Raw genomic sequence first — 19517 nt, 5'->3', positions numbered from 1 at the left:
ATAAGGTATTTGTTACTTAATTTTCCTTATTGATCTGCAAGGTAAAGTTTAGGATTAAAATCAAAAATTTTGTTAAAGCAACTTCAGGTAATTTTGTTGGCATAATGGCGAATCTTATTTGCATCGTTCTATCGAGGGCCCTTTAGGTTTGGTCAAATGACCTCAAGTCTCTTATCCAAATTTCCTCAATAGAGTAAAATTAAATTTCTGACAAGATGGTGAATATATTTTGTTCAGCTTTATTAAAGATTACAAAAATTTGGAACGTGAAAAACGAGGTTCCTAATTATATTTAGTATTAATTGATTAGCGTAACTGCAATTAACGAGATTATTGATGGCATCAGAGAGAAAAAGACAAGTTCATGTAATACGTAAAACGCCCCTTGCATAATAATTCGTTACACACGTCCTTGCAAACGTACCATGCGTACGCAGTCAAGTATGAACCTGGTGATATTCTTGTCTCGAGCCTTCCGGAAAGCAGTTATTTCTCTTTTAATTGCATTCACCTACATGCCTACCAATTTCAGTCACCATTGTAGTAATAGTTTTCATCGAAAGTGTTATTTTTACATGCGTGATTAAGTACCTAGGTATCGGGTGCGTCATCGCAGCAAACTGAAACCGGCGCTTATTACATATTAATTTAATATAATAATTTTGATTAATCACGTTAATTAGAAATGCTACTTATTTAAATGATTTGAAAATTATTCATTCAGACTTCCACTTGATCCAGTAATTAATCAGAATCCAATAAGATCTTTTTAAATTGAGTACTTTCGCACACCAAACAGGCTGTACGCACAATGATCGCTTCTCGGCGAATGCTTAAAAAAATGAAATATGTTTAATGATTCCAATGCGTATTAAAACAGCGCGAATTTGAAACAAACCACGATTATTACACAATGTTTTGAAACATGTTATACATGTTTTAGCTTAGGAACTTTGTCACAATGCGCCATTAATTATCTAAGATATTAACCAAGATCTCGCACATAATTTATCAGGTTAAAAGGCGCAGCAAACGAGCTTAACTGCTAATTTAATGTTTTAATGTGTTATTTCGTTAAATAAGAAACACATTTTTGCGATTGTGTGTAGTATATAGAGTTGAGCAACATCAGTCATTAACTGCAAATTAAGGGAAACCCCGTCTGGCAACCTACCACGTGAGCCTTATTGCTAATCAAGAAAACTGGAATTGCTGCTTAGGACAACCAAGACACGTGTATGGGGGGTTGCCTGCTTTCATCCGAACCCCGCCATGAAATCGAAAGAGCGGCATTGCCGATGTTACCTTTTAGTTTAATTATCCAACAATTTTAGATAAAGGCCCTCGTTTCTGTTGGTTCAGACTAAAATTCATTAATGAGATGCAGAATGGTATACTGGGCGCACCGAGATTTGGTAAGATCTTGGAGACCGGCCACACACATTCCAATTTTTCTCCTGCATATTTCAGTCTTCCGATGACCCAATGCAACATCAAACACTACAAAACAGCATTGAGACTGCCCATGCAAGAATGCTTTTAATGACATTAAACAATAATCTGATTGTTTGGCGTAAAACCTACTGAAAACAAGATCATTGAGATTCCATATTCAGCAGTATTTGCTATGCGAAAAAAGATCAAAATCAGTGTCGCGACTATAGCAATACACTTTCCAACATTGCGGCCTGTATACAAATGCACTTCTTGTTTACATTTTCGTGTCATAATGTCCAACCATTGCAATGGTTCGGGTTAATTTGGTATATAAGCGAGACATGGATGCCACCACATCAGTAACGTTCAATCTGTGCTCCCATTTACCGAATTAGATCGACATGTTCGTTAAGGTGTGTAGTGGTTTGAGGTGACATTGCTTTAGGGCCAATAGAGCAAAGTCGTGGTAAATTTATCCGGAGGATAATTTCCCGGGAAACCTAGCCGAAGGCTCTACCAGACTGCGTTTTTAAATCTTAGTTTCCGGGGAAATTATTTTTTAGGGTTTATACTGTTAAAGCTCCCATTACTAACGTGCTGTCAACTTTAACATGAAGTTGGTTCCCATAGAAACTAAAAATCTGACCAATACCATTTCGATCTTTCGATGGAAAACAGTGCAGTTGCACTGCTTTCCAGTGCAGTGCAGTGCAATTGCACTGCACTGCACTGCTTTGATGGGTGCAGTGAAAGTTGACAGCATACTAAACACTAAATAAACATTTGGCCCTTCGGGCAAGAATTTCATTGAAACTCATAGTTCTGGTAGTAACGTTGTCAGAGGAATAGTTTCCATAGCAACGAAAATGAATGCAGACCATTGGTCAGATTATTGTTTTTTTTTTAAATAAACTTCCCAGTGTTTTCAGTAAAGTGTGTTAAAGACTCGATAAGGGCTTGGGAAGGTGTGTGATCAGCAAATGCATTAATTCATTGCCGGGGGGGTTGAGTTGAAATTAATGCCTCTCACCGTTTTTAAGATATTACCACTTGAGTGGGGATCGTGCACGGAGACGCATTTAAAAAATTGATTTTTGCTTTTAGCGCCTAAAAAAGCAACTTTTCAACGCAAGTGTTATTTAGGGGAATAGAAAACTGAAAGTGGGGTAATTCGGTTAAAGAAGCTACGAGTGTTATACAGGGTATTATTTAAGTACGTAGACAAACTTCAAGGGGTGAGTCTTTAAGTGATTCTAACACGAAAAGTTGATATAAACATAGGTCCGGTAAGGCTTTGGTGTCAAGATACAGGGCGCCAAACTTTTTCTTTTAATGATTTTTTTACAAAAATCTTAATAATCCTTTGGTCGATTTTGTTGAAATTTGGCAGTGTCATTTATGGTTATTATTGTTATTTATGCGCCACTGACTTTTTTAATTTTTATATTTTCTTCGCAGTTGAGCAGCTAAGAATACAGCTTGATGCGAAAAAAATTTAAGGGACAAAAAAGTTGTATTTTTAGTTACTTAATGGGAGAAAAATATAAAAGTTTTAAAAAAGCCAATGACGCATAAATAACAATAATAATAGTCATAAAAAACACTTTTTCACAAAAACGCACAAATTTCAACAAAATCGGCTAAAGGATTATTTAAATTTTTACCAAAAAAAAACGATAAAAGAAATTAACACCCTGTATCTTAAAACGAAGGATTACCGTTGTTTATATAAACTTTTTTTGTTAGAATCGCTGAAAGAACCACCATTTGAAGTTTGGCCGTGTACTTAAATGACACCCTGTAGTTTTAGAGAAAAGTCCATAAAAGTGGGACGAACTTACGTCTAATTTCTAGACGTGTAATTCCGTTATTAAAAAAGATACAGACTCTTACAGGGTGCCAAAATAAAGCTAAATTTTTCTGCTTTAAATTAAGTTATTATGTACATTAACTAAATATTTCATCTGGGCGAGTTATGAGAGGGCAAACGCGACAATGCGCGTTTCCGGAGTATTCCCCAAGAGATTCTGGTAGACGACCATAAAGAGATTCTTTGATTCAAGAATTTCTTTGACTACAAAGAGTCTTTTCTTGTCAGGAGAGAAGGGTAGAAGGTAGTAAGTTTTACTATCATCAGCGGCACTGAGTAGGTAATCAACCCAAATACGGTTTATACAGAGCGATAAGTGAAAATTGGATCGACTGTATTTGATGTAGGACAATTTAACCATTATAGAGAGCGCATAAGCAGAATTTATTACCAAGTTTGGGTCTCCGGATTTTCCTCAACTTTCATTTATATTTCGCCCAATATGGATGTGCAAGAGCACTTTCCATAAAACAACAATAAAGACCAGAGACGAAAGCGGTGCCCTTGCGTTAAAAGCGATATCAGAAAAACTGCATAATACGTATACATTATGCATTAGTTTCTTCATAGATCATTTCCTAATGCATAAACATCTGTTATAGTTTGTAGCTCTCGCCATCCTAACGGTGTCCTGTGCCCATGCCGGATACCTGGGGTATGGTGGTGGACATGGGGAACATGTAATCTACGCAACTCCAGAGATTAAAACCGATGTGGATTATTACGTAAGTTCCCTGTAACATACACAATTATCTCTTCATCCAACGCTCAGCTAAATGCCTCATATCGATCAGGGTTAGATAAAATCGCAATGTATTAAGAGAGTAAACTACAGGGTGATTCAAAAGTACGGGCCGCCACTTCAGGGGCATATCCTACACATTAATATTAGATAAAATTTTAAATACTTTTTTTTAATCGTTCATTAAAAAAGTTATGACGATTTAAAGATCGGGGCGGTAGTGTTTTTTTGACCCTAATTGGTGAATGGGAAGTCACAAAGTATTGAAATTTGATAAGTAGCCATAATTTTTATTTTAATTAATTTTAATTAATTGGATCTACGATATTTTTAAAAAATATTTTTTTTTAATAATCAGTGGCGTAGCGAGGGGCTACACATGTTCATTTTTTTGATAGAACTCTTCGGTAATATAAAATTTTGACGCCACAATATTGTATTCGTTAAAAAAACCTTTTTTACAATAAGAAGGTACTGTTTCTCAAATTCGCTCGAACTGACCGTTTTCGAGAAAAATTGGTTTTAAAAAATTGCGTCCAAAATTTTATATTACAGAAAAGTTTTATAAAAAAATAAGCACATGTAGCCCCCGAAACCCGTTACGCCACTGATCATAAAAAAAAAAGATTTAATATTGTAGATCCAATTTTATGGCTACTTACCAAATTTCAATACTTTGTGATTTCCCCGATCACCAATTAGAGTCAAAACACCGTTCCACCGGCCCCATCTCTAAATCGTCATAACTTTTTTAAGAAACGATTTTAAAAAAAAGTACTTAAAATTTTATCTAATATTAATGTGTAGAATACGCCCCTGAAGTAGCGGCCCGTACTTTGAATCACCCTGTATAACACGATTAAGTTTGAATTGCGCTGCCGTTTCGTTAAAAACGCATTAGAACAAAAGTACACGTTAAGTAACAATTGAATCATTTGCATTAGTTAACCCAGATCAATAAACAATGTCAGATAAGGTCAGAAACTCCCAGGAGCGTTAGGAAATTGTAGAGAGAAATATATGCTTTGTCGTGATAGGGGCATGATTCAGTTCGTGATTTGGCATTTGCGGATTTCATGATTTTCGAGGTCAGCATACAACTATTTCGAAGAAGAAAAACTTAACTTTTGCTTGTGTACAATATTATCGCATACAGATTTTCTTCAGTAACAGGAAACTTTTACCATAGACACCAATTAAGGTCAAATATACCGTGTTTAGATCGCGCCGCAGAGATTTCCCAAATAAATTTCCTTTGCTCTTAATATGGTAAGTTGAAGCAACCATAGATACGAAGTTTGCACAATTTAACGCACAAGTTCATTTCACTTTGAAAAATTATAGTCCCATTCTTGGGTTCCACTTAAGGAGCTTATTAACAGTAGAATGCCACCATGAAAGCAGTGCAAGAATTAAATTGCTTGGAAAACGTATAATTACTGGTTCCCTTCCAGGCTCATCCAAAATACCAGTTCAAATATGGAGTTGAAGACTTCCACACCGGAGACTACAAAACCCAAGAGGAAACTCGCGACGGGGACGTTGTTAAGGGATCTTACTCGGTAGCAGAACCCGATGGTACTTTGAGGGTCGTGCACTATGCCGCTGATCCCCACAACGGATTCAACGCAGTGGTGTCCAAGATTGGAAAGGCACAACATCCGGAACATTACGCCACTCATGACAGTCACTACTAATTTCGCGTGTTTAGAGTACATACCTCATGTAGAAGTGGATTGCGTTTCATTTAAGCATGCCATATTTATTTTACCATTTAGATTAATAAAATAGTGATTTTTCATTTATGTCTCTACTGGTTTTATTCCGTCAGACAAGATAATAGAATGCTATAGGGTTTTTCTAGAAACTTGAAATGATTTCAAGTCGGAAATAACTTATCTTTAACTATTTCACAAGAAATATTTAAAGGGTTAGGTACATTCCTTTTTGGCTTCAATATTAGAATTTGAATGTCTAGGGATTTGTATTCGCATGCAATCCGCGTCTCTCACCGTTTTCAAGATTCCCTATGTAATTACGACTTTCAGGCACTCATATAAGAAAAATTGCTGATTTGGCCGTTGAAACTATCAGTTGCCACCACTGTGTCACTGTTATCGAAAAATCTCCAGCGTCTCCTACCTTACGTCAAATAACTATCAGGTGGCAAAGTAGGTTCTAGATGGAGTTAGCAAGTACTTCATAACTATCTTATGTTTTTCTTTAAGACTATGTACAAGAACAGGATGGGTGTAAACTAGATGTCAGTTAACGTTAATTTTGAGTCATAGGTCGTTTCGAATAGGAATGAAAATTTAATTAAGCAGACAGTGCGATGAAAATTCAGTTTAAGCTGACAAAATTAGAAATATTAAAACAGAAAAGAGAATGAAACGTTACGGAGTTAGGTATCCTCAAAAAAGTTGCTTTAAAATCTCTAGAAATTTCTTAATTGGAGTTCAAAATCAAAAGAGCTGTACGAAAATTTTATGGTAATTCCAAAACAACCATGATGAACTCTCAAAATTGCTCTGGATAAAAATCCCTATTTGATTCCTATAGAACAACATAGAACAAACTAGATATGGTTAAATTAATTATTGAAATCTGATTATAAACAGAAAAACCTTACTAGTGTTGTTTCAATATGTAACCACCTAGAAAATGAACAGTATTATCTAACTAGTGGGATTTTGCGAGACAAGCGGAGCGAATTCTGATTTTGAAAACTCCCACTCTGTTGATCAAAATTACAAAAATGAATTTTTCAAATTGGCTATCTTTTTTTAGAGTTCTTGTACCATATATACATGTTTCCATAGAAACTTTACCATCGACCATTTGTTTTCTATGGTCTACGCTGCTTGTAATGTGAAATCTATCAAAGAATTAAAGTATAAAGTAAGTTTTCTTTTAATAAAACAGAAACGGTTGATTTTAGATGTAGGCATTAAAACACAAAGTGATAGTTATTTTTCGAGCTTAGCACGATGGCGTTAAGAAAAATGGTGGTTCCTATTTAAGAAATACAAGTTTTTAATGATTTGTGATTGTCAACTTTAAGAATTATTTATAAACACCCTGTATGTTATTTCGCGAGTTTTACTGCATACGCGGCTAAAGTAGTGCTTTATTAGCAATATTTCAAAAAATTATAACGATACATCTTTCCCTTTTCATAATATCACCAAATAAATCAAAGACTGCAACTGTCCAATTTCATCTTTAAGTGTAAATATCTTCTGAACGGTTAAGGATAAGTGTAAAATGTTTCATATAAAAGGTGTTCAGAATTCATCGCAAAGTCCAAAAATGTAATAAGATATAGGGCGTTCCATTTAAAATAAGCGAGTCGACATCTACTTACGGTATAACCAGAAATACTACCATCTTGAAAATAATTTTAACGTGTGCCGCCCAAGGACTTAGATATATCTCCCGATTTTCATATTTTTCCAAATTATGGCTTTCCCGCAATCGGTCGAGGAACTTTCCGTAGGACCATCCTGTATACATATATGATACAAGACATATATTCCATTGCAATGCGCAAAGTGATTCCCTATATTTAATGCCGTATAAAATTCCAACTTATTATTGTTCTTTAAAATCTTCTAGAAAAACCTCTGGCTTTTTTATTAATCGATTTCTCCTTGAAATAAGAAATTTAAACTTTGTCCAGAAATAAAATTTTCTCGGATTCTTCCTTATTTTTTATGTTGTGCCCCAAAAATTCCCTCCGTGCAATCCCTTGAGACATTTATTGTTCTATTGAGCCAGGTCCTGTATACACAGTCCTGGACAAGTTACAAAACCGGGCCCGGCTGAAAAGAATTTTTTACCAAAGTTCCGCCTCATTATTACATCGAATTTCCTTATACTCCGCAAGTACTAATAATAATTTTTTACAGACAGCGTAATAACATAGACCCGAAATCACTGTAACGATATCGTCAATAAATCACGCCCAATTACACCTTGCCCCCATATTATGCCGTAAAAGGAAGTTGCTCCATAGCAAGGTCATCGAAGGTTCGATTCGTATAAGATCGCACACCACAATAATATGTTAATACCCCAAATAATTTAAATAATTACTCTTTGACTTTGGCAATAGATCGTAGGTATGTTATAGATACACTTTCACCAATGCAACAAGGTAAGACTCACATACGGATTTTTCTGACACCCTTGACCTTATTGATCTCAAAATAATTGGGCAAATGCTTAGTTTCTACTGGCTGAATGATGTATTGGGTTAGCAGGAAGTATGAGAAATTGATTGGCGAACTGGTGGTTGCAATTATGTTAGCTCGAAATAAATTCATTTTGCTTTCTGTTCCCGATTAAAAGTTACTAAGAAATAAATTACTACTGCCCCTTAATAACCACTTATAAGTTTTTCCCTTCTGTATCGAAATATGCAAATGCCCCTGCGTTACACAATTTCGCTAGATCACAGAATGAATAATAAAGCACCTATTTCCAGCCTAATAATTTTTACTATTACCCACTATCTCGTGCCATCTGACAATACCTTTTATTTATTTGTACAGGGGACACATTAAAGCTTTAGAATGGCCAGTTACGAAATCTTGAGGCAAAATCAAAAATCGTAAACGAATAATCATTGCTATGCAGTGTAAAAAGTAAATGAACCTTAAACAATGAATCTATACCTCTCCTTTGTTGACAATGTAACACATGGTTCCGTGACTTTGGTACTGTAAACCACTGTGCATGATGTCTCAATGCATTGGGCGGAAATTCCTTTTCAAACGACACCAAAGACTCGTATAGAACACATTTACTAATTTTATAGAACAATTTCCAAAAACGTGAAACTTGTTAATGAAATAATTTCAAATCAAAAAGTGACATTAAAAAAAATGTAATTTTGTCTACTCATTCTCTCAATTGCCACCACTATCCGAATCAACCTACCACTCAAATTGAATGGTAACTGCTACCTAATATTTAATCATCCTTTTTTAATCCCAATTTTTAAATAAAAAGGGAATATATAACGTACGTGTCAACTACATCCAAAACCTACTTTACTTCTCAGGACAGGAGGATCAGTACCACATCTTTGGTGTTCGCCTAAGCTGGTATAACAAACAAAGATGACTATATGATGCGAGGTAGGTGGCGCTGAAAATGTGCCGAGGGATTGACACAATGGTGGCAAATGATAGATTAACGGTCAAAACCGTAATTTTTCTTGTATCGGGAGCGAGAAATTCATGCCTAAATACGGCTCTTTAGAAAATAGAGATACGAATTTACATTGAAATGTATGCAACTTAGAAGGACTTAACTACTTGGTTTGATCTTAATCAAGCTAAACTAAGTTCTTACGATCAAGCACCTACATGAAAAGGCAAAAAATTTGTAAAAAATAAATTTAAAAAAACGCATATATTCAAATTTTGCAATATCATATTACCATCTCTGCCACTAAATTTTGATCGTGTATCCATTAATAATAACGAATAATTACATAAATCGTTGTATTGTTTATCAGCCCATTGATCTATACTTCGTTGCCGCGACTTTGAAAGGAATTCTCGGTATTATGATTAGCCCTGATACTGTCGAGACAATGAAATAATTAAACAAGAACAAACTATGTAATAGGTTTCAACACATTGTTAGATGTGTAAAATAATGAGCAGTTTATATCGTAAGTGACGTAGTGGATATTACAGCTCACGCAGAAAAAACCTCTACAGAAACCGTAGGTATCTGGGTCAAATTCTAATAAAATTTGGATGTACTGTAACACTTTCAAATGAGAATTTGACTACGCCTAGGTCAACCCGATTGGGAGGGGGCGGGCCCCAGCAAGGGAATTAATATTGCTATATAAATGTGGTGTTGGGAACATGGGGTCATATGTGATTTGAGCTGAGTATCAAAAACATCATGTTTTCCAAAGTAAGTAGTGAAAACAGAAAAATGTGAAGTGGAGGGGGGATTTTTATTCCCAGTTAGGGGAGAAAAATATAATTTTGTGAGGAAAAGTGATGAAAAAAGTGTGGCGTTCCGTAATCATCTTCATATATTTTAATTTGAAATTGTGGTTAATTCTAAACATAAAAATTTATGCATTCATTAAATTATTTCAAGCCGCGTGAAAATGAAATCCTCTACTGCAATAAACAGTTTTCTGCAATTCAGAACCAAAAATTAAACTTTTCCTCCCTATATAAACGACAAGACTTAGATTTACCTGCCCTTTACCAAATCCTTATTTACTAAGCAGTCTTCAACACACCCAATACTTTTCCAGGTATTCGCTGTCGCTAGCTTCATCGCTGCCGCCCAAGCTGGTCTGGTTAGCTACCCCAGCTACTCAACTGGTCATGCCTCCTCCTACGCCTCCGTGTCAGCTCCAGTGATTGCCCATGCCGCCCCCATCGTCCACGCTGCCCCCGTCTACTCCCACGAACACGCTGCCGCCCACGAAAACGTCGACTACTACGCCCACCCTAAATACGAGTACAACTATGGAGTCCAAGACCCCCACACTGGCGACCACAAGACCCAGCACGAAGTTCGCGACGGTGATGTGGTGAAGGGTTCCTACACCGTTGCCGAACCCGACGGTACCCTCAGGACCGTCCACTACACCGCCGACGACCACAATGGGTTCAATGCTGTTGTTGAGAAGAGCGGACATCCAGTGCATCCAGTTTCAACTCCAACTAAGATTGTGGTGGCCGCTCCAGCTCACTATGCCGCTCCAGCTCACTATGCCGCCCCCGCTCACTATGCCGCCTCCACTCACTATGCTGCCCCCGCTCAATACTATCATCACTAAAAATGATTCTGATTGTGTTAATTATTTATGTGTTATTTATTTATTCTTGTAAATAGAGCAAGTGATAAAACGAGCATAGTCCTGTCTTTATCTAATGGGTGTTTTCGAAGTATGGTTCTAATGGAGGTAAAATGGAATTCTGACAGCTCAAAGTTATGAAGAAGAACAAATGGTGAAAATACTTTCACCAAAATGATTGCAAGGCGAAGGCCAAAACCATAAGAAGAGCAGTCCTATAATCAAAGTTTGCCAAGAAAAATGGTTGGTACCGCCACTAAAATAACTAAAGCCTCAATGCATGATGAACGTCCAGCTGGTTAAAAAATCAGTAAAATGTTCTCAAATCTTTGACGATACAGTCCATAGGCGTAGACATCTTTTTTTCAAGATGGAGATTTTTTTAATTTAAAATTTCCCTCCAAAAACTGCTTCTTTCTAAAATTAAGAAAGAGCAAACTTGACATCCAAATGATCTACTCTATTTAAAGACACAATCTATCACAGGTAAAGATCAATGTCTTCGGCGTTTAAAGTCGGCACTTTTTAAGTTTCAAAAAAATCTGGTAACATGGAAAATTTGGTTCCGCCACTGTTTAAAGACTAAAAATGTTTTACCATAGACGTAGCGTCTGTTTTCTCATGTTGAATTTTCTTTTTAATCTAAGTTTTGCAGCCCCAATAATGTTGGTAAATTCTCACCCGCCACTGAGTTCACTGGAGTCTCATTGAACAGCCAACTATTTTGTTAAAATTGCCCTACACCTCACTCTGTATTTGAATTTCATGGGAGCAACGTAACGTCGGTGCTTTTTAAGCTTCAAATGTGAAATCTGGTAACGTAGAAAATTTGGTGCTGCCACTGCTGAAAGATTTAAAATGTTTTTTTTCTTTATCCTTACGCTTTCACTATATTTAACGGCACGTTCCATGCGTGAAGCGTCTTTTTTCTCAAATAGAATTTTTTTAATTTAAATTTTACAACTCCAAAAATAATTTCTTTACGAAACTGAAATTGGAAAATTTTGATCCGCGACTAAAATCGCTGGAACCTCACTGTGCAGCTCGATATTTTATCCCAACATCTTCACGACTCGCCCAACGTTCCACTTCCATGGGCGTACCGCAAATACTCTATTTCTCACATTTTTGAACTGCAAAGCTCGGACCTCCCAAAAATCCCTAAACACTCGAAAAACAGGGACAAGCGATATTCTTAACGCAGGCAACTTCTAAACTTCACATCAATGAAAGTTGGAAATGAAAAATTCTTGCAAATATTGTTAATATAAGTACGTGTAGTGTTATCTTGCAGTCACGCAACGTTGGTGTCTTAAGCTCTTAATTACACGTGGCTTTAACTTTACACCTCACTACATTATCACTGGACCTTACTAATTGCTACAGTTCTTGAAATCTTTACTGTTTCGAAGATCCCGAGTATTGCATAATTTGCTTGCTTATCTCCGATGGTTCCTGCTATGTTGCAGCAAATGCCCTTCAATCTTAAAAGAATCAATTATCGTCGAGTCAAAGATTGGTTCCTAATATGAAGTACCTAGAAGTACCACTTGCTCACATCTATTGAAGGCCACATGTTGATATCCGAATAGTGAAACCTATTCGCCAAGACCTTGTCTGTAAATATGACCATTCCAAAAGTTTTAAAAAATCACAAATTATGGGGCATAGAGCAAACGAGATAAAATCTGTTTTTCGCTTATGGAAAGTAATTAATAATACAATAAACTACTAATAATCACCTACAACCTATGAGTAACCTCATCAACCACTGACATTGATCTTACTTTAGCCACATACCACATCGTTCATATTATCAAATATACGAGTAAATCTGTATCGAGGTCAATTTAGCAGTATTTTGGAACCAATTAAACACTTTCAAATTTCATTTGTAGACCCATTACACCAAATGGGAGGGGGTGTTTGGCCGTCTCTTTGAAGAATATAAATAGACAGTCATTGCAAAAATAGGCATACTTAACATAACAATTCAGTAAACATGTTCAGCAAAGTAGGTTTTTGCTTCAAACGATTTTTGGTTGATAATTTTCTGCCACTATAAAAGAATTTTTTACAGATTTTGGCTATCGCAACATTTGTGGCGACCGCCCGAGCCGGCCTGGTAGACTTGGCCCACGGACCCGCCACCTCCTACGCCACTGCCTCCGCCCCAGTGTACACCAGCCATGCCGCCCCCATTGCGCACGCTTCTCCCTTCATCCACGCAGCTCCCCTCGTACACTCCGCTCCGTTTGTACATTCCGTCGCCCCCATCGCTGTAGCCCACGCCACACCTGAGCATCAGGACTACTACTCCCCACCCAAATACGAATACAACTATGGAGTCCAGGACCCCCACACTGGAGACCACAAAAGTCAACATGAAATCCGTGAAGGTGATGTGGTGAAGGGATCCTACTCCGTAGCTGAGGCCGACGGAACCTTCAGAACTGTCCATTACACCGCTGATGACCACAACGGATTCAACGCTGTAGTTGAGAGAACTGGACACCCAGTGCATCCAGCACCAGCTAAGGTTGTAGTAGCTGCCCCAGCTAAATATGTTGTAGCTGCCCCATCTGCCTATGCCGCCCCTAGCCTGTACCATCATTAGGAGAATTCAACTTCTTAAACATCTGCCACATTGTAAATATGATTGGCGATTAATTATTTTCTAATAGAAAACGTCATCGTCATCAAACCTTTAATTTATGTGCAAAGTGTAAATATTTATATTATGAATAATACGTATACTGATAGTACCCTCAAATATGGCTTCAATTACTTAATAGCCCCTCTCTCAGTCACACATATTATACCTAAATTATCTCTCCTAAAGTTGCCTGAAATTGATATTAGTTAAATTAATTCACTGCCAACTTTATCTGGTAGATAATTTCCATGGAAACCATGAAACCGATAAACACTCCGTCTTTAAAGCTTCTAAACTGTTAGAAATCTAAAAATAACAGGGTGTTCTATTTGAAGAAAATATTAATTTTTTTAGAGAAACCATGGAAAAAACAGAACTACAACGCTTGCGATGTGTATATTTGGTTTCCTACCTCAAACTAAGTTGTTCTTGAAGCGACAAAGTTATACGAGGTTCACTATAGAAATTAATCTATCTTTGCAACCGTGTTTAACCGTATCTATATCTGCTAGTTTCTACAACTTCATATACATTAAAGAGTATTTTTGAGAAAGGTTTTTGGAGCTTTTTCATCAAAGCTCTGTGAGTCTCTTAAAAATAGTTCTTTTAAATAAATTAAACGTTATCAATTTAGAGAACACCCCCGTATAGTTTTGGCAAGATGTCAAATTGATCGATATCAGCTTGCGCAAAAAAGTCACACATTGGTAGGAAATGTCCATAATCACGGCACTGTGAATTGATAATATGATGAATGTATATATGAAAATATTAATAAATATTGTTTTTCTTTCATTTTTCATTGTGGGCTGCTCTATATAGCAGTTTCTCTCTAGAAGACCAATTCAGCATTATTTTAAAACATTGCATTGTCAGTAGGTTACTTTTCGGAATTTTGTCCCAGTGGATTATCGCCAAAAAAAATGTTTCTCTAAGATATAGTTTCCTTTTACTGAACTCAATGCATTGCCTTATTTATTACTAAGTTTAATATATAACACCTTTTTAATTTTTAAAAATGGAAACAGTAAGTACTTATTAAATATACACTGCTCCACAAAAAGATAGCTCCACCCATATTTTTTGGTAATTTACCAAAGTGTTTAAACTTTTCTTAAGTTTTTCTTTTGTATCATGTTTGTTGACCAAAAACATGAATGGCTCTGCAAAGAACCATTCACATCCGCATCCTTATACCGTAATACAGTATACTAAACCGAAAACTGGCTTCCACATAATGATAGCTCCACTTCAAAAACAATAATTTATTTACATATTACCAATAAAATAATAACATTGACGATATTTCAGTAATCAGTGGCGCTGCCATTCCTCTGAATTACTTGAAATAAACGATTATCCACAGAATTTACAAGCCGAACAAGAAGGTTCTTATCTAAATTTTCCCATTCGAGCACAATTGAATTTTTGAGCTCCTCAATGGTACGATATTTGCGATTATTTGCGTAAACACGACGTAGGAGTATCGCCCAAACGTTTTCGATAACATTTAAATCCGGTGAACGGGAAGGCCAGTCGACCAGTGGCAATTGTGCTCCATTAAACCAAGCTTTCGTTGATCGCGACACATGGATTGGTGCATGGTCTTGCTGATACTGGAATTCAATACCGTCATTTTCCTCGCGATAAGGCAAAAAACATGCTTCCAGCAGTTCTTGATATTCTTCTGAATTCATTTTAGCGGATGGAAATGCTAAACGCACTTTATCGTGCACGCTGAACGCTGCCCACACCATTAGTGTGCCACCACCAAAGTTTCGCGTGAAAAAATTCGAGGCTCTTTCCTCAAATCTCTCCAATATGAATTGAATCCATCAGGGCCGTCGAGATTCCATTTTTTCTCGTCAGACCAAATGAACTAAATGAAAGGCGTTAAATAGTTACATAACATTGTTGGTAACATTGAAAACTTACATTTGTAAAATCAGTGCGAACATTAGCACGAGCAAATGCGAGACGTTGAATCTTGTGAACGTCAGACAATTCTGTTGCTGTAAGCATTTTTGAACGTTTAATAAAGCCACATTGACGAATCGTACGCCTAACTGTTTCAATTGACACATTAAGGTCCTGATCTTTTTTGATGGTGCTGCACGATACGGTAGCATTTGAAGCTACATTAATGATACGTCTTCTCTGACGGGCATTAAGCTTTTTCGGCCGTCCTGGGGACTTTTTCGTACCGTAAGAGACCGGATCCTTCAAAAAAGAATTAATAACTCGATGATTACGTCCTATTTCACGAGCGATCCAACGATTTGAGCGTCCATAACGATGATGAGTCAAAATATCTGCTCTTTCCACCTCAGTTAAAGACGGACCACGTCCCATTATAACAAATACTGAACCAAACCGAACACGATCTTTCAAAACAGTTTTTTACGCTGTCAAAAATAACAATATAAACAAAAACACATCGATAAGTTACAAAAGCAAAGTGGAGCTATCATTATGTGGAAGCCGATTTTCGGTTTAGTATACTTTATTACGGTATAAAGAAGCGGATATGAATGGTTCTTTGCAAAGCCTAATATTTTTGGTCAACAAACATGATACAAAAGAAAAACTTAAGAAAAGTTTAAACACTTTCGTAAATTACCAAAAAACATGTGTGGAGCTATCTTTTTGTGGAACAGTTTAGTATTGGAATTAATTTTTTTATTCGTTCCAAATCTTCTGGACGTTATGGCGAATGAATAATCTTTATAGTGTTTCTTCTTTACCTTAAGATTTGAAAAATATTTCTCATCGTAATTCTTTATGAGCTTCAGCATGACAATCTCGATTTCATTGTATATTTTGTTTGTTACAAATAATCTTCAACATTCAATTTAGCCTCAACGCAGAGCTAATCGATGAAATAACTTACCACTAGATCCGCCATTGATAAAAAAATTTTAATGTGACGTGGGAGAATATTATATTTTGGCTAGATAGAGGATAAATGTTTCCCAAACTATAGCGCAACTATACACGTATTATCTCAAAGCATGAATCTTGATTTCCTAGTCCCCATAATTAATACGTAAATATTATCACCCCTTTAACAAAATAATAATAATTGTCAAACAACAGTTTATTAATCTTGAAAACAGCACTGGAACAATTACAACATGATTAAAAGTGTTATTATAAAAATATTAGGCACTCTGATACACTGAAACCACAAATTATACAATTTGCATATAAAAACCTTCATTAGAATTATTTATTGCTAAACATGTCACGAACGAAACCTTTCACGGAATCATAGCCCAAAACCTCCAGGTTAAGTTCCTTCAGTTTGTTCAGGTATTTTTTATGCAGCTTTGAGGTAGTGTCGGTGTAATTCAAGGCTGTTATTGTCTTGTCCAATATGTAGCTGAGCCAAAGGATATTTGAGAAGGGCTCAAAATGGCTCCACTCATTTCTAAATAAATAAATATTAATGCCTCTTTTTTGCATTTTTTAAAGTTACCTACCCATTCTTGCTCCTCATCAATTGGTAGACTTCAAATTGATAGTCATGGGACCCTTTGAATATGCCACAATCTTTGCCCAAATCTGTAGAAATATCAACATCATGAGCTGTGATTCTTGACATTGTAAAATCGATTATTGTGGCTTTAATCCCATAAGAACCTATTTTTATTTCTTTGCCCTCTAGTTTAAATGTAATTTTCTCATCAGTGGGGATGCGGGAAAGCAATATGTTACCCCAGTGCAAATCACGATGTTCAAATTGAAGCTCTTCTTCTGCTACAGCTAGTGCAAAAGCAACCTAAAGAGAACAGTTTTTGTGAGTTAAAAAATATAATTTAGAAAGCTAATTACCTGTAAAAACAGAGAAAATGCTTGGGCTGCATTGTCAAAAATGAAAGATTCCATATCGCAGCCTCCATAACTGGTCTCCAAGATGAGGTAGAGCTGATTGTCAGTAAAGATTTCAGGGGAATCATTAATAGAACCTCTGCTCTCTTTATACAAATTCCATAGCTCTAAAAGTTCTTCTGGGTATCTCCCTTGAACACATCTGATATTCTTAACTTCAATGAATGAACTGGTCTGATTAATTCTGTTGCATCGTAGATCACTTAATTCCCTAAATCATATTGCTAATAACATTTGTGAAAAGACTAATAAATTCAAACTTACGTAGCAATTAAGAGTTCTGGAAAAGCTTCCTTGAGCTTTTTCTGACACTCTCCATTAACTGTTTGGGTACCTTCGATGGGAATCACCTTCATGACAGTAGTGCCACCAGATGGATCTCTGAAGAGGAAAACCTCTCCATAAAGTCCTTCTCCCACTTTGTGACAATTCTGAGTTAAACTATAGAGAAAGAATTGAATATTGCAAAAATTTTCAATTAAAACCCATACTCAAGTGTCAAACATCTTTTTGTTAGATGCATTATCTAAGTCTTGCCCATAAGGGCATCATCAAAAGCCAAATTTAAAATATATTCTTAATCTTTTATATATATCTTAATTCAGCAGTAAGACATTGATAGAGTCCAATTGCCCAGTAATATATTCCAATCTTGAAAAGTTTGGAGTTGTGAGATCTTAGGCAATCCCTATTTTTGGTCCATCTACATTATATTTGTGTAGTAAATATTAACATTGGTTTTAAACAGTGGCATATTCCTTCTCAAAAACATGTATAGTGACAAGAAACAAATGATAATTAAATTGTTTGAATAATCACTGGAGTAGGGTTATACAGAAAATTAGCTTAGCTTTCACTAATCATCTGTTGTTTAATCAACATGATTCAACTGGCCTAGGCGACAACAAGGTGGAGGTTGTTTGTGAGTATAGAAAGACGAAATAAATGATAATTAAATTGTTTGAATAACAATTGGAGGAGGGGTATACAGAAAATTAGCTTAGCTTTCATTAATCATCTGTTGTTTAATCAACATGACTCAACTGGCCTAGGTGACAACAAGGCGGAGGTTGTGTGTGAGTAAAAAAAGGTGAAAATGATGGATATCTTGAAGCAATTAAAAATTGACAAGTCCAAAAATGATTCCAGTCTCACTTGTATCAATGAGGTTTTCAATTAGGCATCTCATCCAATAGTTTGCAATTTACAATTACAATAGGGTATCTGATTGATAAAAAATGAAGTATTTAAGTGGATTATGCATTCAGGTTTTTATTGTTTAATATATATATTTTAAGTTTTGTTTCTGGGGATACCCTTAGGAGTGAAACTTAGGTAATGCACCCAGTAAAAAAATTTGTGGCTTAGATTCCACATTTTAACTAAATTTTTTTTATGAAAGTCGTTTTGAAAACAAAGGATTACTTTTATGATGTTGAGACTATTGAATATCTGCTTTTCTTACCTTTTGGGGTAACATTCTTGAAAATATGCAGGATGTACTTGAGGATATTCTGATATTACAAAATGTGTTTTTATAAAGGAGAGCAGGTGTTGGTAAACGGAACCTTGGTTGTTCTTGGAGTTTATTATCGATGAACATCCGAAACAGTCTTCCAAATAGTCGGAAAGGACTTTTGGCCGGAGAGAGTTCTCAACATAACCAGACAATGATTCGTAATTAAACATACAAATCTCCTTTGGCAGTTGTTGGTCTTTGTTGAGTAGCTGCATGCAAATGGGAGAAAAGTCAAAGAGTATCTAATCCGGGTCGTACCAGAAACGTAGTTACAAGAGATACAGTAACTGAACTTGTAAGTTGTAATGTGGAGTTTTTAGGGTCTATTAATTTAATTGGAAAATTTTATAATACTGCGTAATAATTTTACAACGGGGATGAACAAACTATGAATCACCGTCGATTTCGAAAAAAAATATCTGAGAACAAAACACAAGCACTCCTTAAAACAGGGAAATTGAAGGATTTGAAGGCTTCACTGTCAGAATTTGGGCTACTAAGGCGAGCTAAAAGCGCTGCCTGAAGAGGTTAAACGAGGCTATTAGGACTATTGGAAAA

General features: G+C 36.0%; 3 protein-coding genes across 3 annotated transcripts; 2 read left to right on the top strand and 1 right to left on the bottom strand.

The window, feature by feature from the left end:
• Positions 1-1752: 1752 nt before the first annotated feature.
• On the top strand, positions 1753-10886 carry LOC136411952 (cuticle protein 18.6-like). Its single transcript, XM_066394797.1, has 5 exons — positions 1753-1850; positions 3910-4032; positions 5504-5743; positions 9960-9989; positions 10345-10886. The coding sequence occupies exons 1-5, from the start codon at positions 1839-1841 to the stop codon at positions 10873-10875; spliced, it is 936 nt and encodes a 311-aa protein (XP_066250894.1). The 5' UTR covers positions 1753-1838; the 3' UTR covers positions 10876-10886.
• A 1844-nt stretch (positions 10887-12730) lies between these two features.
• Positions 12731-13620, top strand: LOC136419148 (cuticle protein 7-like). Its single transcript, XM_066405328.1, has 2 exons — positions 12731-12907; positions 12974-13620. The coding sequence occupies exons 1-2, from the start codon at positions 12896-12898 to the stop codon at positions 13508-13510; spliced, it is 549 nt and encodes a 182-aa protein (XP_066261425.1). The 5' UTR covers positions 12731-12895; the 3' UTR covers positions 13511-13620.
• A 3015-nt stretch (positions 13621-16635) lies between these two features.
• LOC136410714 (serine/threonine-protein kinase haspin homolog) lies at positions 16636-19369 on the bottom strand. Its single transcript, XM_066393009.1, has 5 exons — positions 18906-19369; positions 17705-17881; positions 17384-17651; positions 17032-17330; positions 16636-16979 (listed from the first exon to the last, which is right to left on the bottom strand). Exons 1-5 carry the CDS (start codon positions 19172-19174, stop codon positions 16775-16777), a joined length of 1218 nt encoding a protein of 405 aa, XP_066249106.1. The 5' UTR covers positions 19175-19369; the 3' UTR covers positions 16636-16774.
• Between the last annotated feature and the right edge of the window lie 148 nt (positions 19370-19517).

This window comes from Euwallacea similis, chromosome 1, assembly GCF_039881205.1.
Source record: "Euwallacea similis isolate ESF13 chromosome 1, ESF131.1, whole genome shotgun sequence".
Lineage (NCBI taxonomy): Eukaryota > Metazoa > Arthropoda > Insecta > Coleoptera > Curculionidae > Euwallacea > Euwallacea similis.
The sequence above is the reverse complement of the archived record's forward strand: the minus strand, read 5'-3'. Positions and strand labels throughout refer to the sequence as shown.